We start from the raw sequence: 22356 nt of genomic DNA, 5'->3' as shown, positions 1-22356 counted from the left end.
TGATGGCAATCAACAGATTTATAGATAAGTGAAGACAATGCCATTAACATTCCCTTTGAACTGATCTAACACAGGCAACCTGCTAGACATCATCACAACTTAGACCCTCACTCATATTCAGCCACAAACTTATTCCATGTATTTATCAGCCAAATTTTTCAAAATAGGAGCCTTGTACTTAGGCTCTGAAGGCACCAAAGTGTGGGATTTTCAGAAGTGCCTAAGTGTCTTAAGAGTGCAAGACCCATTAACTTCAAAGTATAAGTAAATGTATTAGAAACTGGCCCTAAGTGAATTGATTGGTACTTACTTGCTAGAGACTGTTTTTTCACTTTCTAAATATTACTGCAAATTATTTGCACGAACAAAGTGTTTTACCCCTATTAATAATTATGCTGGAGATTTTCAAGACAAAAGGCAGTTAGGTGTTTAATTCTCCTTGAAAGTCAATTAGAGTTAAGATGCTTATCTGTCATCTGTGCCTCTGCAAATTTCCTCCTACAAAGACTCATTCTGTGTAGTAGTTACCCAATACCATCTCTATGTGCAATATAAAAGTAATTGAGTATTAATAACACACAACAAGATTTATCAGGGTTCAACCTGTCACCCTCTGGAAAAGCCAATCATAGATTGTTATGTAGTGATGGCCAGCTCATTCTAACGTCTTACAGTCCAAACCCCAAGCTGTTTTTAAGAAAATGTTCAAATGCTTCAGAAGAAATCCACAACGATTTACCCAGTTTACCTAAGCACTAGGCTAAAGAGCAGGCTGTTGACCAGCTGCCTTTCTTCATCTCATTTTATGCCGTTAAAGTTTTAGCAAGCTTTGGACATCATCAATCACTGCTCAGTTTTGAGAGATGATAGAATGCCTGCACAAATGAGGTTTGCAACATGATCCCCTTAAGGGAACATCAAGAACAGGATTTTCATACCTGCCAAACTGAATGTGACATTTCCACAAGCAAGCCCTTTCATTTGCATCAATGAGACTGATTTCAAAGGGTCTGTGCACACCTCAAAGCTCTCCATGGATGGCAAGGAAGTCAGCAAGTGATCTTGACTCTGAGGATGACAGAACTTTATTGGAGGAATTCCTCCAACAGCTGAAATCATTGTCCTTCAAAGCACTGAAGTGAGTCTAAAAGTTAGTATCAAAGAGATAACTTTTTGGCTGACTTTGAAGGACAATAGTATGAGCCTTCACAGATCCACTGACAAGCAATTAGAGTATTAAGTAGGTCATTTTGTTCAGCTTTTGATACTCATTTATATTCTTAATCCCTTGAATTCTTTATGCCCGTTCACAGTTATGCACATGAAAAGCCAGAAGCAGATAGTCTAAATATGGTGGTCCTTATTCTAACCCACCAAACATAAATGGTTCATTAATCTGAAGACAAACCCAAACACTGTTTTGGGGTTTTTTATTTGCCACAATCATTTATGCACTGCACAGTGATGCTAGAAGCCAGATTTAATGTTCACTGGTAGTTGTGAGGTTGCCTTGCACATACTGTGAGCTGGGCTTTGACCTGAAGGTTCCTGCTTATTTATAACCTGAAGTGGTTCCAGTCCCTTTGTAGTCTCAGGTCTCTGCTGCACAATGACTGACAGTTATATGTCTATTAAGGTTTGCTTTCCATTTACATAATTAATTGGCCACTTCATATCCTATGAATAATATGGATAATATTTTCAAAAACTCTCAAAACTGATCTATCTTTGCTCCCACTGCATAATGAGGCTAATGGTGAGTGTTTTTGAAATTCCCACCATATACTATAACAATCTATCAAACTATAACAAGGATGTGGTATGTTGTACTTCTGCCTCACAAAGTGTATTTTCATACCTATTAAGGCTCAGGGTCCAGAAATCTGGAGATTATATGCAAATGACTCAATGCCTTAATTTGAAAATTTGCATGTTTTATTATTATGCACTGCCTCATTTATGTAAGTGACAGCAAATGTCCTAGATAGCAGAATTTAAGTCTGACATGGCTGCGCCATGAAACAAGCTTTAGAGACACAGGAAATGTGGTGTTCCTGGTTGACTCTGCAATCTCTTTGGGTTGGTGCCCTGATAACTCAGGCTGCTCTTTGAGACTCTGCCCTTGATTGTTCCTTGTCCTGCACTGGGTGGAGGACTGCAGTCAGATTGCTAGCCCTTGTACTGCCTGCTGCTTGCTCTGGGTTGGAAGGGGGATCTGGCTGCATCCTGTCATCTGCCGAGGATGCTCCGGCTGGGCTGCCAGATTCTAAGAGGGTCAAGTTCTGGCTGCTTCTTGCCCCTTGATTTCTGGTGATGAGGGCTCTGGCTCCCCTGCCTGCTATCCCTTGGGTGGGGTGAGTCTCTGGTTGCTGACTCATCATTACTGGTCATAGGTTCCCATGGCCAGAACACTGTCCGATGCTGCTCCAGGCATAGCTCTGAGTCTATGGCCATGGGTGATTTGGGAGACTATGATTTAGAACCCTCTCGGTTGGGGTCTCAGGCTGTAACCATAGAAATCCTGCCTAGAGCAACCCCTTACCTAGGGCATCTCCTCAGCTCTCCAAATCAGAAGACTGAAGCTGCTGGTCAGGAGCAGAAGAATTAAGAGCTGAGAACGGGAACCTCCAGGCCATGACAGTAGACTGACCAGCTCCATACTTGGAAGAATGATTTTTATTTATTTGGATTTTAAACTATTTTTTATTAAAAAATAAGATGCCTATCCTCGGCTCTAGGCACTTTAGCACCTTTGCTAATTATACAATGTGATGAACTCAGCCAGTCAGACACCTACAGAAACTCATTTCCACCCCTTTATTGTTAGGGAAAGCCCTTTCAAAAACCCTATGGAACAGGTGTCTTTTGCAGCATGCCAACAGGGGTACCAAATTCTCTCTATTTTGGACCAAGAAGAAGCAAGTTCCAGAGTCTCGGCACCCTCACCAAGAATGATTTGCCAGCTACCCCTTCCCTTTTTTAATAAAAGGGATGCAAATTGAACACCCCTGCTGATGGCAGCAGTGGCATTATGACACAGGGAGGCCATCCCTAGGCCATTTTAGGACTTTATAGGTCATAACCAACACCATAACTTCTACCCAGACACCAATAGGCAGCCAGTGCAGGTCCCAGAGCACTGGTGTCATGTTCCCAGTGAAGTGTCCCACTCAAGAAACAACCCACTGAGTTCTGCATCAGCCTGAACCTCCAAATGATTTAAAGGAATGGACCCATGAAAGTGCAGTGCAGTAGGATACTCTTGATATAACTGTGATGTGACTGGAATAACAGAGACTTGGTGGGATAACTCACATGACTGGAGCACTGTCATGGATGGGTATAAACTGTTCAGGAAGGACAGGCAGAGGAGAAAAGATGGAGGATCTGCACTGTATGTAAGAGAGCAGTATGATTGCTCAGAGCTCCAGTATGAAACTGGAGAAAAGCCTGTTGAGAGTCTTTGGGTTAGAGTAAATAACCCAAAGTTTAGAGGCGAGAGCAACAAGAGTGGTGTCGTGGTGGGCATCTTCTATAGACCACCAGATGAGGAGGATGATGTAAGAGAGGCTTTCTTTGGACAACTAACAGAAGTTTCCAGATCACAGGCCCTGGTTCTCATGGGGGACTTCAATCACCCTGACATCTGCTGGGAGAGCAATACAGCAATGCACAGACAATCCAGGAAGTTTCTGGAGAGTGTTTGGGACAACTTCCTGGTACAAGTGCTGGAGGAACCAACTAGGGGCCATGCTCCTCTTGACCTGCTGCTCACAAACAGGGAAGAATTGGTAGGAGAAGTAGAAGTGGGTGGCAACCTGGGAAGCAGTGACCACGAGATGGTCAAGTTCAGGATCCTGACAAAAGGAAGAAAGGAGAGCAGCAGAATACGGACCCTGGACTTCAGAAAAGCAGACTTTGGCTCCCTCAGGGAACTGATGGGCAGAGTCCCGGGAGGCTATTATGAGGGGGAAGGAGTCCAGGAGAGCTGACTGTATTTTAAAGAAGCCTTATTGAGGGCGCAGGAACAAACCATCCCGATGTGCAGAAAGAATAGCAAATATGGCAGGAGACCAACCTGGCTTAACAGAGAAATCTTCAGTGAGCTTAAACACAAAAAGGAAGCTTACAAGAAGTGGAAATTTGGATAGATGTCTAGGGAGGAATATAAAAATATTGCTCAAACATGCAGGGATGGGGAAGGCCAAAGCACAATTGGAGTTGCAGCTAGCATGGCACGTGAACGGTAACAAGAAGGGTTTCTACAGGTATGTTAGCAACAAGAAAAAGGTCAGGGGAAGTGTGGGACCCTTAATGAATGGGGGATGCAACCTAGTGACAGATGATGTGGAAAAAGCTGAAGTACTCAATGCTTTTTTTGCCTTGGTCTTCACAGACAAGATCAGCTCCCAGACTGCTGCACTGGGCAGCACAGTATGGGGAGGTGGTGAGCAGCCCTCAGTGGTGAAAGAACAGGTTAAGGACTATTTAGAAAAGCTGAACATGCACAAATCCATGGGGCCGGATGCAATGCATTTGAGGGCGCTGATGGAGTTGGATAATGTGATTGCAGAGCCATTGGCCATTATCTCTGAATACTCGTGACAATCGGGGGAGGTTCCAGATGATTGGGAAAAGGCAAATATAGTGCCCATCTTTAAAAAAGGGAACTACAGACCAGTCAGCCTCACCTCTGTCCCTGGAAAAATCATGGTGCAGGTCCTCAAGGAATCCATTTTGAAGCACTGGAAGGTGATAAGGAACAGTCAACATGGATTCATCATGGGCAAGTCATGCCTGACCAACCTGATTGCCTTCTATGATGAGATAACTGGCTCTGTGGATATGGGGAAAGCAGTGGACGTGATATACCTTGACTTTAGCAAAGATTTTGATATGGTCTCCTATAGTATTCTTGCCAGCAAGTTAAAAAAGTATGGATTGGATGACTGGACTATAAGGTGGATAGATAGCTGGCTAGATCGTTGGGCTCAACGGGTAATGATCAATGGCTCAATGTCAAGTTGGCAGCCAGTATCAAGCAGAGTGCCCCAGAGGTCAGTCCTGGGGCCGGTTTTGATCAACATCTTCATTAATGATCTGGATAATGAGATGGATTGCACCCTCAGCAAGTTTGCAGATGACACTAAGCTGGGGGAAGAGGTAGATACCCTGGAGGGTAGGGATTAGGGTCCAGAGTAACCTAGACAAATTGGAGGATTGGGCCAAAAGAAATCTGATGAGCTTCAACAAGGACAAGTGCAGAGTTCTGCACTTAGGATGGAAGAATCCCATGCACTGCTACAGGCTGGGGATCAACTGGCTAAGCAGCAGTTCTGCAGAAAAGGACCTGAGGGTACAGTGGACAAGAAGCTGGATATGAGTCAGCAGTGCGCCCTTGTTGCCAAGAAGGCTAATGGCATATTGAGCTGCATTAGTAGGAGCATTGCCAGCAGATCGATGGAAGTGATTATTTGCCTCTATTTGGCACTGGTGTGGCCACATCTGGAGTATTACATCCAGTTTTGGGCTCCCACTACAGAAAGGACGTGGACAAATTGGAGATTCCAGCGGAGGGCAAAGAAAATGATTAGGGGGCTGGGGCACATGACTTATGAGGATAGGCTGAGGGAATTGGACTTATTTAGTCTGCAGAAGAGAAGAGTGAGGGGGAATTTGATAGCAGCCTTCAACTACCTGAAGGGGGGTTCCAGAGAGGATGGAGCTCAGCTGTTCTCAGTGGTGGCAGATGTCAGAACAAGGAGTAATGGTCTCAAGTTGCAGTGGGGGAGATCTAGGTTGGATATTAGGAAAAACTATTTCACTAGGAAGGTGGTGAGGCACTGGAATGGGTTACCTAGGGAGGTGGTGGAATCTTTAGAGGTTTGTAACACTCAGCTTGACAACGCCCTAGCTTGGATGAGTTAGTTGGGGTGGGTCCTGCTTTGAGCATGGGGTTGGACTAGATGACCTCCTGAGGTCTCTTCCAACTCTAATCTTCTATGATTCTATGAAGGGCCTGGATACCAGTGGCAAGGTCCATGTCTGAAAGGAAAAGTCACAATCTCTTAACTAGATTCAGTGGTAAAAAGCTGATTGCGTTACTGGTGCACTATGATCATCGAACAGCAGCTGGGGGTCTGAAATCACCACTAAGTTGCAACTTGCCGTAACAAATAGTGGACATACTCTCTCAGTCAAAGGCTTTGATAATACCTCCACCATCTCTTCCAGTGGTACCAGCATCACTTCAGTCTTGTCGGGATTGAGCTTCAATCAGCTTGTTTTTATTCATGCCCCAATCACAGCTGGATGCTGGCTGAGGCACTGAACTGCATTGTCCAAGTCAGACATGCAGGATTTGGTGTCATCAGCATACTTAAAACACCGCACCTCACACCTCTTTGCTAACCTTGACACTGTGTTGTGTTGATATTATGGACCAAATCCCCTTTTAGTGTAAACACCATTGACTTCAATAGAGCTGTGCCAACTGACACCAGCAGAGAATTTGTCCCTATCTCTCTGCCTCAGGACTGCTGACATTAATTATGTCATTTCTAATTATGAGAATCTATGAAACTTTTTTAATAAATCAGTCGCATTTGGGCAGACACCAAGGCTGGAAAATGTCAGAGTGACAAGCTATCAGTAACTAAATTAAAATGGAAACCGTTATTCAACCGTATTCAGTATTATTCAATGTAGTGGAAGGTATTGCTGCCAGACCACTTTAATCTGCCAGTCCTTTTCATATGCAGCCATCAATACAGGATATAAATCCTAGTTTGTCCACAACCTTCCAACATTGGAAAATATAATGGGGCCCAATTCAGTTCTGTTGCACAGAAGTAACAACTACTGAATTCAGGGAGACTGAGAGCAAATGGAAACCCAGCTGGTTGAGAATCCATCAGCTGCAAGCGGTATTCAGTGCAATGTGTCTATAGTATACTGGGATATCTGAAAAATTAAATCTGCATACAATAGACCTTGGGTACAATTTTCAAAAGCACCTAAGTGACTTAGGAGCCGAAGGCCAGATTTTCAAAGGTATTTAGATGCCTAAAAATGCAGATAGGCACCTACTGTGATTTTAAAAAATGCCAAAGCAGGTTAGGCACTTCACTCCCATTGATTTTCTGGTCAGATTTGCAAGTTCCACCAGATGCCTAATGCATCTTTAGACACCTAAATGTCTTTGAAAATCTAATCCTAAAGTGACTAAGGACCAGATCTGTAAAGGTACTTAGTGGGATTTACAAAAGCACCTAGGCACCATGCTTCCGTTGAGCTAGGTACCTAAATAGCTTTTAAAATCTGTCCCTTAGGAGCCTACGACTAATGGAAAGGCAGTGGGACTCAGGCTTCTACTGGCCTTAGTCTCTTTTGAAAAATAAGATGTAGGAGCTTTTTATCCTTTGGCTTTTCCACGGCATATGTACAAGCCATCACCAACACTGGCACTAGTTGCCGGTCTGACTGGCGGTCTGCTCGGCGAGGCCAAGGCCAGAATGGTCCTGGAGACTGAACTACCCTTTTTTACCCATAAATGACCATTCCAGGTCAGGGGGATGGGACAGTCTGAAGAAGCCGACACAATCTGGAGACTCTTGGACTCTCGTTGCCTGTCCTGTCCCTGTTTGTTGATAAGAAGGGAGCTTCAGTCAGCCTGACATTTTTTAAAACAAGAACCAAGTTCCCTTTGATGATTTTAGAATGTGCTTTTCTTTGAAGCACTGCTTAGTATGTAAAGTTCGCCACTCTCTGCTTTTATAACCTCTTTTTATGGTAGCCACCTGCTCCACAACCAGATAATTAACCTTGCTATTTGTTCGGTGCCCTCAGGACACCTAACTCCCACTGCTGTCAATTATCAGACAACGCGGAGCCTATAGTGATGGAAGCCTTTTCCTTGACTCTGTTTCAGAGTAACAGCCGTGTTAGTCTGTATTCGCAAAAAGAAAAGGAGTACTTGTGGCACCTTAGAGACTAACCAATTTATTTGAGCATAAGCTTTCGTGAGCTACAGCTCACTTCATCGGATGCATACTGTGGAAAGTGTAGAAGATCTTTTTATATACACACAAAGCATGAAAAAATACCTCCTCCCACCCCACTCTCCTGCTGGTAATAGCTTATCTAAAGTGATCACTCTCCTTACAATGTGTATGATAATCAAGTTGGGCCATTTCCAGCACAAATCCAGGTTTTCTCACCCCCCCCTCCCCACCACACACACACACAAACCCACTGTCCTGCTGGTAATAGCTTATCTAAAGTGACCATTCTCCTTACAATGTGTATGATAATCAAGGTGGGCCATTTCCAGCACAAATCCAGGGTTTAACAAGAACGTCTGAGGGGGGGAGGGGCTAGGAAAAAACAAGGGGAAATAGGTTACCTTGCATAATGACTTAGCCACTCCCAGTCTCTATTCAAGCTTTAGTTAATTATATCCAATTTGCAAATGAATTCCAATTCAACAGTTTCTCGCTGGAGTCTGGATTTGAAGTTTTTTTGTTGTAATATAGCAACTTTCATGTCTGAAATCGTGTGACCAGAGAGATTGAAGTGTTCTCCGACTGGTTTATGAATGTTATAATTCTTGACATCTGATTTATGTCCATTTATTCTTTTACGTAGAGACTGTCCAGTTTGACCAATGTACATGGCAGAGGGGCATTGCTGGCACATGATGGCATATATCACATTGGTGGATGTGCAAGTGAACGAGCCTCTGATAGTGTGGCTGATGTTATTAGGTCCTGTTATGGTGTCCCCTGAATAGATATGTGGGCACAGTTGGCAATGGGCTTTGTTGCAAGGATAGGTTCCTGGGTTAGTGGTTCTGTTGTGTGGTATGTGGTTGCTGGTGAGTATTTGCTTCAGACTGGGGGGGCTGTCTGTAGGCAAAGACTGGCCTGTCTCCCAAGATTTGTGAGAGTGTTGGGTCATCCTTCAGGATAGGTTGTAGAAAATCTTAATAATGCGTTGGAGGGGTTTTAGTTGGGGGCTGAAGGTGACGGCTAGTGGCGTTCTGTTATTTTCTTTGTTAGGCCTGTCCTGTAGTAGGAGACTTCTGGGAACTCTTCTGGCTCTATCAATCTGTTTCTTCACTTCCGCAGGTGAGTATTGTAGTTGTAAGAATGCTTGATAGAGTCTTGTAGGTGTTTGTCTCTGTCTGAGGGGTTGGAGGAAATGCGGTTGTATCGCAGAGCTTGGCTGTAGACGATGGATCGTGTGGTGTGGTCAGGGTGAAAGCTGGAGGCATGTAGGTAGGAATAGCGGTCAGTAGGTTTCCAGTATAGAGTGGTGTTTGTGACCATCGTTTATTAGCACTGTGGTGTCCAGGAAGTGGATCTCTTGTGTGGACTGGACCAGGCTGAGGTTGATGGTGGGATGGAAATTGTTGAAATCATGGTGGAATTCCTCAAGGGCTTCTTTTCCATGAGTCCAGATGATGAAGATGTCATCAATGAAGCGCAAGTAGAGTAGGGGCGTTAGGGGACGAGAGCTGAGGAAGCGTTGTTCTAAGTCAGCCATAAAAATGTTGGCATACTGTGGGGCCATGCGGGTACCCATAGCAGTGCCGCTGATCTGAAGGTATACATTGTTCCCAAATGTAAAATAGTTATGGGTAAGGACAAAGTCACAAAGTTCAGCCACCAGGTTAGCCGTGACATTATCGGGGATAGTGTTCTTGATGGCTTGGAGTCCATCTTTGTGTGGAATGTTGGTGTAGAGGGCTTCTACATCCATAGTGGCCAGGATGGTGTTATCAGGAAGATCACTGATGGATTGTAATTTCCTCAGGAAGTCAGTGGTGTCTCGAAGACAGCTGGGAGTGCTGGTAGCGTAGGGCCTGAGGAGGGAGTCTACATAGCCAGACAATCCTGCTGTCAGGGTGCCAATGCCTGAGATGATGGGGCGCCCAGGATTTCCAGGTTTATGGATCTTGGGTAGTAGATAGAATATCCCAGGTCGGGGTTCCGGGGGTGTGTCTGTGCGGATTTGATTTGTGTGTGTGGGGGGAGAGGGGGTGAGAAAACCTGGATTTGTGCTGGAAATGGCCCAACTTGATTATTATACACATTGTAAGGAGAGTGATCACTTTAGATAAGCTATTACCAGCAGGAGAGTGGGGTGGGAGGAGGTATTTTTTCATGCTGTGTGTGTATATAAAAAGATCTTCTACACTTTCCACAGTATGCATCCGATGAAGTGAGCTGTAGCTCATGAAAGCTTATGCTCAAATAAATTGGTTAGTCTCTAAGGTGCCACAAGTACTCCTTTTCTTTTTTCCTTGACTCTGTCACACTGACACACATGGCACTTGGGAAATTTAACTATCTAATACAGTTTGCCTGTTGGAGAAAATCCTTCACAAGTGTTTAAAAGAAATCTAGAGTGAAAAGTCAGGTCCTGGACCCATGGCTAGAGTGAGGAGTCAAAGCAGAAAAGAAGTAGGTCAATGGTTAACTTGCTTGGTATTCTGATTTGCTGTGTGGCTTTTTAAAAAAGATCTTACTAGATAATTGCTGTGAGCAGTATTTTGGTGAAGGAGCAGTTTCCCCAACCCAACATCTCAGGTTTGTCTTGGATGTTTCTCCCAGGCAGCTATGCTGAAGGGATCACAACAAAAGAGCTAACTTCCTGTGATTGGAATCTCTCACCCCACCACTTCAAGAGCCTAACCTAGCAGTCCTTACACAGGCGAAGCTCACTTTGAAGTCAGTTTTGTCTGAGTTAGAGTCTGATCCATAGTCTATTGAAGTCAATGGAAAGTCTCCCAGCCCAGCTCCACAGACTTGTGCTAACAGGACTCAGTCCAGTGAGCTAAAAATAGGTGTGTAGCTGTTGTGGCTCGGGCTGGAGTTTGGGCTCTGAAGTCTGGAGGCGGGGGGGAGAGGGAGGATGTGCTTCAGAGCCCAAGCTGCAATGTCAAAGCACCGTCTGTACAGCTATTTTTGCACACTAGCGCAAGCCCCATTAGCACAAGTCTGTGGGCCCGGGCTGGAAGGCTCACTCCCGATGCAGTGAAGACATACCTATATTGCCTTGAGTGGGCTTTGACTCAGAGCCTTAGTGAGGAAGGACGAAAGGCCCACTGGACTGGGACTCAGAAATCTGAGTTCACAGTTACCATCTCTGCCACAGAATCTATGTGGCTTTGGGCAAGTCACTTAATCTGTGTGCCCCATCTATAGAATTAAGATAGTATTTTTATTCTACATAGTAGAAGAAATGCTGAAGTATTAAGAGGTGACACAATAGGTTACGGGCCAGTTACACCTCATCTTTTGTGCTGATTTGTTTTCAATCACAAAATGTTGCTATAAACATCATGGGTATCCTTGCAATGTGATCAGCCCAGTGGACAGAAAAGAAAGTGGGGAGAAAAAAGTTCCCATCATTTCAAATTTTTTTCTCTTACTCCAGATGTTCCACTCTCCGCTCATCAGGTAAACCACTCACCTTGGAAATGAACTTTAGAAACAAACAACCTGATCTGTCTATCTCTGGGATCTCCCAGAAAAGTAAATGGTCCTGTTATTTTCTGTGACTATTTGCTCCTCCTGCTTGGTGAAGATGGAAGAAAATGGTGTGATTGGAACATTTTTTTTGGAGAATTTGTTAGCGTGAAAGCCAGGATTGATCCACCTCTCCAGGTTGGAAACCCAAGTGCAACCTATGGATAGTAGAGGATGATCAATCCAGATAGTCTTTCATTTGCAATTTATTTCCCATTGTCTAAATTTTTTTTTCTGAATACATTTGGCCTTCATATTTACACAGCAGATCACCTAGTGTGCTGAGTGAAAGTAGCAGCTTATCTGGCAGCCAGTAGGGAACATACTTGGTTTATGCTTTGCATCCCTCTGGCTTTGAAAATGGCGTCATGCTATGAGTATTTTTCAGGAATTATATCACAGGGGGAAAAAATACTGACCAATCCATTTTTTATACACAGGGTCAACATTACGAAGAGGAAAAAAGGGCTTTAAGCCATGAAATAATAGCGCTCAATAATCATTTAATAGAAGCCAAGGTGACAATAGATAAGTTATCAGAAGATAATGTAAGTATTTAATTATGGATACGTCTCAAGATTATGTGTGAAAGTGAATTAGGCAATACATTTTATATGTAATTATAGAATCATTACCTATTATTTACAGTAAATGTGACTTGTCAATTCTAGGATCAGAAACATTACTATGTTTGGAATTTCTTTCACTGTATAATTTTAGCTTTTCTTACAATTCAGTTACTGTGTTGGTGTGACTGTTCCTTCAGGTTTTTCCTCTATGCAAAAAATTATAAGGATTTAGGGACATTAAATTTAAACAAAGCTATAATGCAGCTTTCTAAATACTTTTAAAAGGTGTTATTCTGCTATTGGGTTTTATGTAAGATTCAGCGGAGGTCACTGGGCAGACTGATGGAAGCATATGTCCCTTGGTACTGTATGGTGAAGGTCCTGCATTGCACATGAGCATCAAAGAGAATTCTACAGATGATTATGGTCTCGATATATGGCCCTAAATGTTGCTACCTTTCATTTGATCTTTTCATCTCACAAAAGGGATCAGATCAGCCAATCCTTACTCATTGGAATGGGACTCCTAGCATTAGTAAGCGCTGTTCGCACAAGGAATGGTTGCAGGATTGACCCACCTTAGACCCAGAATTTAGGTTTTCCCCTGCTAGCTCATGGTGTAGTGTTGTACCTATCTCTGTATGAAATGAAACATGAAATGTCCTTTGCAACTGTCATGCATCTCATTAAATATTGCTGAAAATTATCATACATTTTGAAACTGGCAAACAAGCTCATGAAATTGTTCTCCTGTACAAACTTCAAAGTATCTGGCAGAGACAGACAGATTGCATGTGTTTAGTTCATTATAATCCCACTCCCCAGATGGAGATATTAAAAAAAATACTTATACTAGAGAAGGCATTCTAGTCTTTTTAGGACATTCTTGTATGGTCCCATATGTGTACTTATGAACCCTTAGTCATATTTGAGAGTATCTTATTCCACAAATAGCCCCATTAAGTTTAATAGGACCACTCATACAAGTAACATCTTACTAATGGGAGCAAGGAGTTCAAAATCTGGCCCTTAATTTGTACCGCAATAAGGGTGTCAGAAAAATGGAATAAATTTGTTATTCCCACTATTCTAATACCTGTAACTAAAAGAACCCTGTAAGTGCAATAGGCTTAATTCTGGTTACAAGTATAGTGATGTAAATATGGTGTAATTCCACTGAAGTCAATGGAATTTTTCCAGATTTACACTGGTATAAATGAAATTGGGTAAACATCTGCCCACAGTTATACCCCTGCAACTCCACTGACATCCATGGGATTGCATGAGAGCAGGATTTGATCCCACATGTGAACCAATTGCAGTTTTCAATTGTGGTGATTTAAAAATAGTCATATTGGATTGAACTAGAATATGGAGCATCCTCCAAGAAGCTGTTGTTGTTGTTATCACTATTATTATTCAGTATTTGTATTATATCAGAGCCTATAGGCCCCAGACAAGACTGAGGCCTGTACTCATCTCCTCATACCTGAGGAGTCACGTTGGGCAAAATCCTGCCCTCTGGAAATGGAGCTGCATTGGTGAACCTCAGGGATGAATTTGGTCCAGTGTACTGTGCTCAAGAACTACCACATAGATCTTCCATATTATACATAATTGTTAACTAGAGAAGCTGTTGAGCACCTTATGAGACAAAGAGCGTATCCTTGCCCTGCTGACATTTCTTAAATGGATGATATTTCCCCCCACACTATGGGGATCACTAGTGAACAATACCTTAAATTCAGAAAATATGTGGTGGAATATGAGACACCCTCCGATGCCACTTATTGATTATTGCTCTACTTGCTGCACTCTTGGCTTGTTCGCATCCAGATTAATATTGTATTCAAAGAGATGATTGATCCCAGTCAGATAGTGTATCCCATCATGCTGGGGATAAGGTACATCCACTACATTCAACTAATGCAATTTTCTACATACATTCTTCATACATTTTTTTGAAGATGTTTAATATAAAAAAAAGTCTCAAAAATGTGTTCTACACTTTCTATGGCCATGTCTTCACAGACAGTAAAGCAGCCAGTCTTGAAATAAGGGATGAGACATAGGAACGATTTCATTCTTGAGTGCCAAATTGTGCCATTAGGAATCTAAAGTAGCTGTCTTTGGTTTTATATTGTGCAGCAATATGCTGGAAGTATGATACGTACGTAAAATATGCCAGAACCATATGCACATGCAACAGAGATTTTGTTTTTAAATTAAATGTTTGGATTCCTACTGTTTGCATCTGTTTTCCAGAGTCAGGGTCTGAGTCACTAACATCCAATTAAAAACAGAATTACCTGGTAACTGTTGTTTACATATATATATATATATATATATATATATATATATATATATATATATATATATATTTGAGGTAGAAAGTGAGAGGTATATAGAAAGCCAAATAAAATAAAGCACCATAGTTTGCAAATATTGTTTAAGGGCATTTGAGTCTGCCAATGTAGATCCAACAGGACCAAAGAAAATCTACTTTGGCTTTTCCCACATTCATAGCAAGGTGATCCCAGGAGCTTCTTGTGGAACTGATTCTGCGTATTAGCTATATTTTCTCAAAAGAGGTATTCAGAAAAGAGACTTTTCCCCCTTGTTCTTTTATAGAAAATTGACGTTTTTTTAAGAGAATAAATAGAAAGGAGAAGTCTGCGTGCAATGAAATTACAGAATTAGCACCCAGAAAAACAAATGAAGCTGTTTTAGTCACAAATATGTTTTCTCTCTAAACATTATAAAATGTTTACAAGTTTTGCATGGCCTGGCGTCTGTAGGGTTCTTAATCCTTTCTGTGACACATCTTTGCACAACTATAAGGCTTACTTCTGAAAATAAGCTTCATCAGTAATCACACCTTAACAGAGTGGAACATTGCATAGGTTGTATATCAGTGGCCCTATAGATGCTGCATCAGAGGATAGTCGTGTGCTAAAATAGTACAAAGCAAGACTGAATATGGAGTTAAGCACAGATTTCTGTTCTGGATTCCCCCACTAAACAGGCTGAACGAGCCAATCAGCACAGAAAGAACATAACTAACCCATTTATTTCTCCTCAGTGTGAAATCATAGAATCATAGAATCATAGAATATAAGGGTTGGAAGGGACCCCAGAAGGTCATCTAGTCCAACCCCCTGCTCGAAGCAGGACCAAATCCCAGTTAAATCATCCCAGCCAGGGCTTTGTCAAGCCTGACCTTAAAAACCTCTAAGGAAGGAGATTCTACCACCTCCCTAGGTAACGCATTCCAGTGTTTCACCACCCTCTTAGTGAAAAAGTTTTTCCTAATATCCAATCTAAACCTCCCCCACTGCAACTTGAGACCATTACTCCTCGTTCTGTCATCTGCTACCATTGAGAACAGTCTAGAGCCATCCTCTTTGGAACCCCCTTTCAGGTAGTTGAAAGCAGCTATCAAATCCCCCCTCATTCTTCTCTTCTGCAGGCTAAACAATCCCAGCTCCCTCAGCCTCTCCTCATAAGTCATGTGTTCCAGACCCCTAATCATTTTCGTTGCCCTTCGCTGGACTCTCTCCAATTTATCCACATCCTTCTTGAAGTGTGGGGCCCAAAACTGGACACAGTACTCCAGATGAGGCCTCACCAATGTCAAATAGAGGGGAACGATCACGTCCCTCGATCTGCTCGCTATGCCCCTACTTATACATCCCAAAATGCCATTGGCCTTCTTGGCAACAAGGGCACACTGCTGACTCATATCCAGCTTCTCGTCCACTGTCACCCCTAGGTCCTTTTCCGCAGAACTGCTGCCTAGACATTCGGTCCCTAGTCTGTAGCTGTGCATTGGGTTCTTCCGTCCTAAGTGCAGGACCCTGCACTTATCCTTATTGAACCTCATCAGATTTCTTTTGGCCCAATCCTCCAATTTGTCTAGGTCCTTCTGTATCCTATCCCTCCCCTCCAGCGTATCTACCACTCCTCCCAGTTTAGTATCATCCGCAAATTTGCTGAGAGTGCAATCCACACCATCCTCCAGATCATTTATGAAGATATTGAACAAAACCGGCCCCAGGACCGACCCTTGGGGCACTCCACTTGATACCGGCTGCCAACTAGACATGGAGCCATTGATAACTACCCGTTGAGCCCGACAATCTAGCCAGCTTTCTACCCACCTTATAGTGCATTCTTCCAGCCCATACTTCCTTAACTTGCTGACAAGAATACTGTGGGAGACCGTGTCAAAAGCTTTGCTAAAGTCAAGAAACAATACATCCACTGCTTTCCCTTCATCCACAGAACCAGTAATCTCATCATAAAAGGCGATTAGATTAGTCAGGCATGACCTTCCCTTGGTGAATCCATGCTGGCTGTTCCTGATCACTTTCCTCTCATGCAAGTGCTTCAGGATTGATTCTTTGAGGACCTGCTCCATGATTTTTCCAGGGACTGAGGTGAGGCTGACTGTCCTGTAGTTCCCAGGATCCTCCTTCTTCCCTTTTTTAAAGATTGGCACTACATTAGCAAATCCTCTTGCTACTTTCTGGTTCATTAAATGTAATGCAGAATGCAACGAAATTGCAAATATTTTAAGTCTCATTGCAAGCCATAGTATTTGATGTCACCAAATGAGGCATTTTGGGATATCTTTAGTGAACCAGGAAGTACCAAGGGGAATTCACACAAGGAAGAAAGAGACAACAAAAATTTTAAAAAAACGTTAAAACAATATCTATGATGAATTCCCCCCTACAACCTGAGGAGACTATTCTAAGTATCTCTAAAATGGTATGTGATTTGGAGGGATATTCAGTACAGAATATTTATGCTTAAGTCAAATTTCCTTTTCATTGTAGAGTTCACCTTTATTATAGAACTCAGTCTCTCAGGCATGCTTACTATGTAATGCTGAGTTCCCCATGGTAAGTATTCACCCAATACGCTAAGTTGCAGACTAGTGTTTTTTAGGTAATACTGTTTAAAATTTCTCTTTCTGGTCCATTTTTCCCTCCAACATTTCCTTTGACAACCAGGAAAGCAACATTTCAGGAGCATGTAAGAAAAACAGAAACCTAATGAATTAGAAAAATAAAATCTGCTCTGCATTTTCCCAGGGTAAAACATACAAAGTTTGTCCAGAAATGGGAACAAGAATCAAAGCCTTAGGTTAGTTGCAAGCCATAAAAATCAGGCTTTTTTTGTTTTTTAGGAGCTCTATAGAAAGGACTGCAATTTAGCTGCTCAGCTGCTCCAGGGCAGCAAGAATTACGACAGGGCACATAAGCTTTCTGAGGTAATGTGATCAAACTTAATGAATATGCAAAGAAATAATGTTTCTTGGAAAACAGAATATTCATGCGTGATCAATCCCCAAACCTGTTTGCCTTTATAGCTCTGATTTTTTTCTCCTTTAAGAAACAGAAAGGGATGTATATATCTGTTGGTTTTCTGTACAGCTGAGCAGAGGTGCTGGAACTAATGGTGCTGAAGGCACGGCAGCACCCCCTGGCTTGAAGTGGTTTCCATCATATACAGGATTTACAGTTTTGTTCAATGGCTCTCAGCACCCCCACTATACAAATTGTTCCAACACCACTTCAGCTGAGGGAATTGTTAACAAAATCCCAGCTTCAGATGAAATGGATGATATATTCTTTTCCGAAAGCGCTGGTATGGATTGAAATGGGCCTGCATTGATCTTGTGCAAAAAGAAAAATGTTAGCATAATCAAAGCGCTAAGAATGTTCAGGCCACTATAATGTAAAATGATAAAAGAAACAATGAGATCCTGCTGGCATCAAGGTGTCTTTCCATCAAGGTGTCTTTCCAGGATCAGTTTTCCCCATTAAGCTATTTCCCAGCACCTGCAACTATATTCCAAAAATCAATTTTAAAACAAGCTAATGGGAAAGGATATCTTTTTCTAAGGCAAACAGAAAACCCTCTTTGATTTCCAGAGTGTAAACTTTGGTTAAATTAGACTTATCCCTAAACTTTCCAAGCAGCAGAAGTTAGAGAAACTGACCCTTTCAAGTTGAGGCAAATGGTTTAAAAAAATCATGATTAGGGCTGTATTTGTGTCATGGCATGGAACAAATCATAGCAAAACATAAGGAAAAAAATATGAACATTTAGCCACATGCCCACAACCTAAGGTGAAATCCTGGCCCCAGTCACTAAAGTCAATGAGATTGTCATTGACTTCAGTGGTGACAGGATTTCACCCCAGGGTTTTAAATCATCTCATGACCTCTGAGACACTGTCGGCCTGATCCTACTCTCACTGAGATCAATGGGATTTAACAGGCACTGGATCAGGCACTTACCGGTCTATTCTTCATTCTTATGGATGGGTATCTCAATGCAGGAGATTGGTCTTTTTCTAGACCAACTTTTGGAACGGTCTTACACTGGGCAGCACCGCCAAGATGTATGTTTGTATGGCAGACGTTATTGCTACTAACACACCAACTTCTTCTAGCAGTTTCATTAGCACAGTGCTCTCAAATTGCCTCATTTATGCAGTTCTTTGATAGACTAGCGCAAAACTAAATACTAAATGTACTCACTATTTCAATATCAGTATAATGCTGACAGATATTAAATACATCTGGTAACTGAGGCTGTCTGGTCAATAAGGACAATGATTTACTGGAACAGAGGCAGAGCTTCCAAATTCTCCAATGTCCTGATCCTGCAAATGATTGCAGCTGAGAACAATGTGGTAAGCACTGTATATGGTCCCAAGCATTTCCAGGTCTGGGCCCCACATATACCCAACACTTACTGAAAAGTATCCAGGGTGGTGTGTTGTGGTGGAGGCTTTGTTGGTTGGTTAGTTGGGTTTTTGTTTGTTTTTTCCCTCCTAGTTTCCAAAAGCTCTGTCATCTATTCAGCTGAAGAGGCAAATATTCCATTTATCACTGCAAGCATTTATTACTCAGCAACTCTGAGTATATTGTGAGGAACAATTATTTCTTTAAAAAGATGAAATAAATGGATTCATTGCAAAACATTGAATACCTTGACAAATCCATGAACAAGCAATTTTAGATGACACAAGAATGTGAGCTGTGGTATGGCGTACCACTAACATGATATCAATACCGTTTTAGTAATTCCAGCCTCAGTGAATGATAGCCAAAAAGGGGTCAATAGTTCTTTTTTTCCTTAAAATACTTCAGGATATAAATATATAAATAATGCATAAAATAGATCAAACAGTAGTGTAATTATTGCAGTATGCTCTCACAAAAATGGCACCTATCCAGCATAGTAGTTTCACGCTAAATGATCCGTTTCTTTTGCAATAATAACCACACCTTTATGGTGATTTACATGATCTTATTTTACAACTTGTTCTTTCAATCTTTGTTGCATCTGTAATTACTATTACTAATATTTCTATCTGCCAGAGTAACAGCAATATTACAGACCTTATTTCAAATGGAGGATACATGGATTAAATTAACAACATGTGAATTAACTTAAAATATCATGAAAGGTGTATAGATTAAAAAGGACGGTCATCTTATGCCAAACTAACAGGCTTGCCATTTCACATCACATCATATTTTGAATGCTTTAAGGTCTCTGGGTTAAACCAAGTATAAAAGCTCACAAGTGAAGCTGGAAAATGAGGAACTATATATTATACAATGTGGAATCATTATCCACAGTGCTCACCCTTAAAAGCTTTTTGCCATAAAGTAATAGGGATGCTTACTTCAATATTTGCAGTACTCTTTATGCTACTGAAGGAAATACAGCTATTTATTTAGTAATGACCTTATGTAATGATATAATGCAACTGGTAAGCTTTTAAGAGTGACCACTGTATAACTGATATAAAGGAGCAGAAGAATTTTATTTCTGGTATTTGGTCGTGGTTGTAAAAAAGTATGGGTGAATAGTGATGGGTGAATCTCAAAAGGTTCAGTGTTTGGGGGTCAAGTAAGAATCCAAGGGCTAGATTCTTAGTTGGTATAAACTGGCACAGCTCATTGACATCAATGGAGCTACAATGATTTACACCTTGTACACACTGAAATAAATAATACTGTCTAGTCCACTCATTCACCTGTGTTCCATAAGCGCAGCTAGACACCATTAATGACTTTCTTCCTATTTTCCTTCCCCCTACCACTTCTCTATGTTACAGCTGCCATCTGACTTTCAGGAGAGAGTCAGCCTCCATCTGGAAAAGCACGGATGCAGCCTTTCTGTACCCTTGTGTCACACATCATTTGCTGACAACATACCAACTTGCGTCATCGCTAAGGTACTGGAGAAACCAGACCCAAACAGCTTGTCTTCACATTTGTCAAGTAAATCTGCAAGGGATCACTCTTTTCAAGATTCTGTTGGGAAGCTTGGCCAAAGGCCCCAATATAAGTCTGACATCTACTGCAGTGACACTGCCCTTTATTGCCCTGAGGAGAGGAGGAGGGAGAGGAGACAAAGTGTTGATATGCAAGTAAAAGATGTGGGGTTTTTGAGGTCCCAGAACTCTACTGACAGCACTGTAGAAGAAGATGGCTTCCATTCTAGCTTCTCTCATGAAGCCTTCCCGGAATATGTTACCTCTTTACCAACCTCAAGCTCCTACTCCAGTTTCAGCGTTACCTCTGAGGAAAAAGAGAATGCCCAGGCCAGCACTCTGACTGCCTCCCAGAAAGCAATCTACCTGGGCAGCAGAGATGAAATGTTTGAAAGAAAGTCATGTTCTAGTTATGAACATCAGGGAAGTCCTAGGTTTGCCAAGTCGAAGTCCGTACAGCAAATGGAACTTGCTGATAACAATGAGAACTCTCCCACTTTTACTAGGACTCTGCCACCTTATGCTAATGAGCCTTTTCATTTCTCAGCCATAACGACGCAACAGGCATTGGCAACTCAGAAAATGCGTAACGACTGCATGAGCACCCATCTTTCAGAAGAAGACTTACCCGGGCGGTGGAGGCAGCTGAGCGTAGAGGACATTGGTGCATATTCTTATAGGAATGCTGGCAGACTATCACCCTGTAGCTTTTCGGAGCAGTACTACAGCAGCCCTGTAAAAAAAACAGAGAGCCGAACAAGCCCCATCTATGTTGGTTACAAAGGAGATAGCTTCTCAGAGGGAGAAGATATCTGTCCAAATAGACTTGTGGATTCTTGCTTCCTCAGAACAGACAGTGGCCTGAACATTGACATCTGCACTAGCTGTAAACAGGACAAGTTGCCCTCTTACAAAACAAAAGAACCAAGAGACCCAAAAAATGACAGGATCACAATGCAGTTGTGCAGTAGCAAAAATATCGAGAGTAGCCCCGTGTTGAAAAGAGAATACGTTGATGTAAGCCCAAACAGCTCAGCAGAATCCCTCAATCAGAGTTCAATGGAGGCTTCAGAGATCCATCAGTCTTCCAAGGAGCAAGGAAGCCATTCAGGTCTTCACAGCAAACAGCAGCAGTTTCAACGGACTGGGAGTACGGGTTTGAGTCGGAAGGACAGTCTTACAAAAGCACAGTTATATGGAACCCTTCTAAATTAAATAGCTTCCAAAACCGCAATAAGAAAAAAACAAACAACGTTTGACATTTCTTTTGAATGACAAGGTTCTAAGAAACAGGATTATTATAAAGTATATATTCAAAATGGTACTGTATGTTTAAAACAACAATCTGTACAAAACCATTGCACAGCATTTTTCACACAACATCCTTTCCCCCTGGAAGACCATCCTTTCCCCCCTTTTATAAACCTGAAATATTTTTATAATCAAAATGGTATTTATTAGATTATCCTTAATCTAAGCTATTTGAGCAGCAACCTTTTTCCTTCAAGCAGGTTTCTTATTTATTTTTGTGCATGAGGCCATCAGTGCCTGTACTCTTGGAGGAAGAGGGTAAAATCATCCTTGTGATGACAAAAGTCAAACCCACTCGATAAGATACCATCAACTCTGTGTCAAGTGAAGCTGAAGTGTATGAAAATGGTGAATTTAAAAAAGTATATTTTTAAATGAGAACAGAAATGAACCCTAAGTTCTTTCATACAAATGTATTTGAGTGAAAAATGTACACACAAAATAATACAGTTATTTTCTTCTTTTATTCCATTGTGTTTCTGCTTTCCTACTTTCCCTTGTATACTACCTCAAAGTAATTGAGGGTTTCTTGGTCACATATTTTCTGTAGGCTTGCATTTATATTGTCTAAAATGCATGAAGTGTCATAATTAGTACTGTATTTTGCATTACTTAATAAAAGACACCAGTGGAAATA

General features: G+C 41.8%; 1 protein-coding gene across 12 annotated transcripts in view; it reads left to right on the top strand.

Annotated features, from left to right (window-relative positions):
• The window catches only part of BEGAIN (brain enriched guanylate kinase associated), a 260116-nt gene extending 237760 nt beyond the window's left edge, over window positions 1-22356 (top strand). For 10 of the 12 annotated variants that reach the window (XM_048855775.2, XM_048855769.2, XM_048855776.2 and 7 more), the window contains 3 exons: window positions 11975-12082; window positions 17298-17381; window positions 20250-22356. In XM_048855775.2, the coding sequence (XP_048711732.1) occupies window positions 11975-12082; window positions 17298-17381; window positions 20250-21623 (1566 nt within the window). In that variant the 3' untranslated portion in view covers window positions 21624-22356. The remainder of the gene's footprint in view (window positions 1-11974; window positions 12083-17297; window positions 17382-20249) is intronic. The other 2 variants (XM_075129876.1, XM_075129878.1) reach the window with 1 other exon arrangement.

The sequence above is a fragment of the Caretta caretta genome, chromosome 6, assembly GCF_965140235.1.
Source record: "Caretta caretta isolate rCarCar2 chromosome 6, rCarCar1.hap1, whole genome shotgun sequence".
NCBI classification, from domain to species: Eukaryota; Metazoa; Chordata; order Testudines; family Cheloniidae; genus Caretta; species Caretta caretta.
The sequence above is the reverse complement of the archived record's forward strand: the minus strand, read 5'-3'. Positions and strand labels throughout refer to the sequence as shown.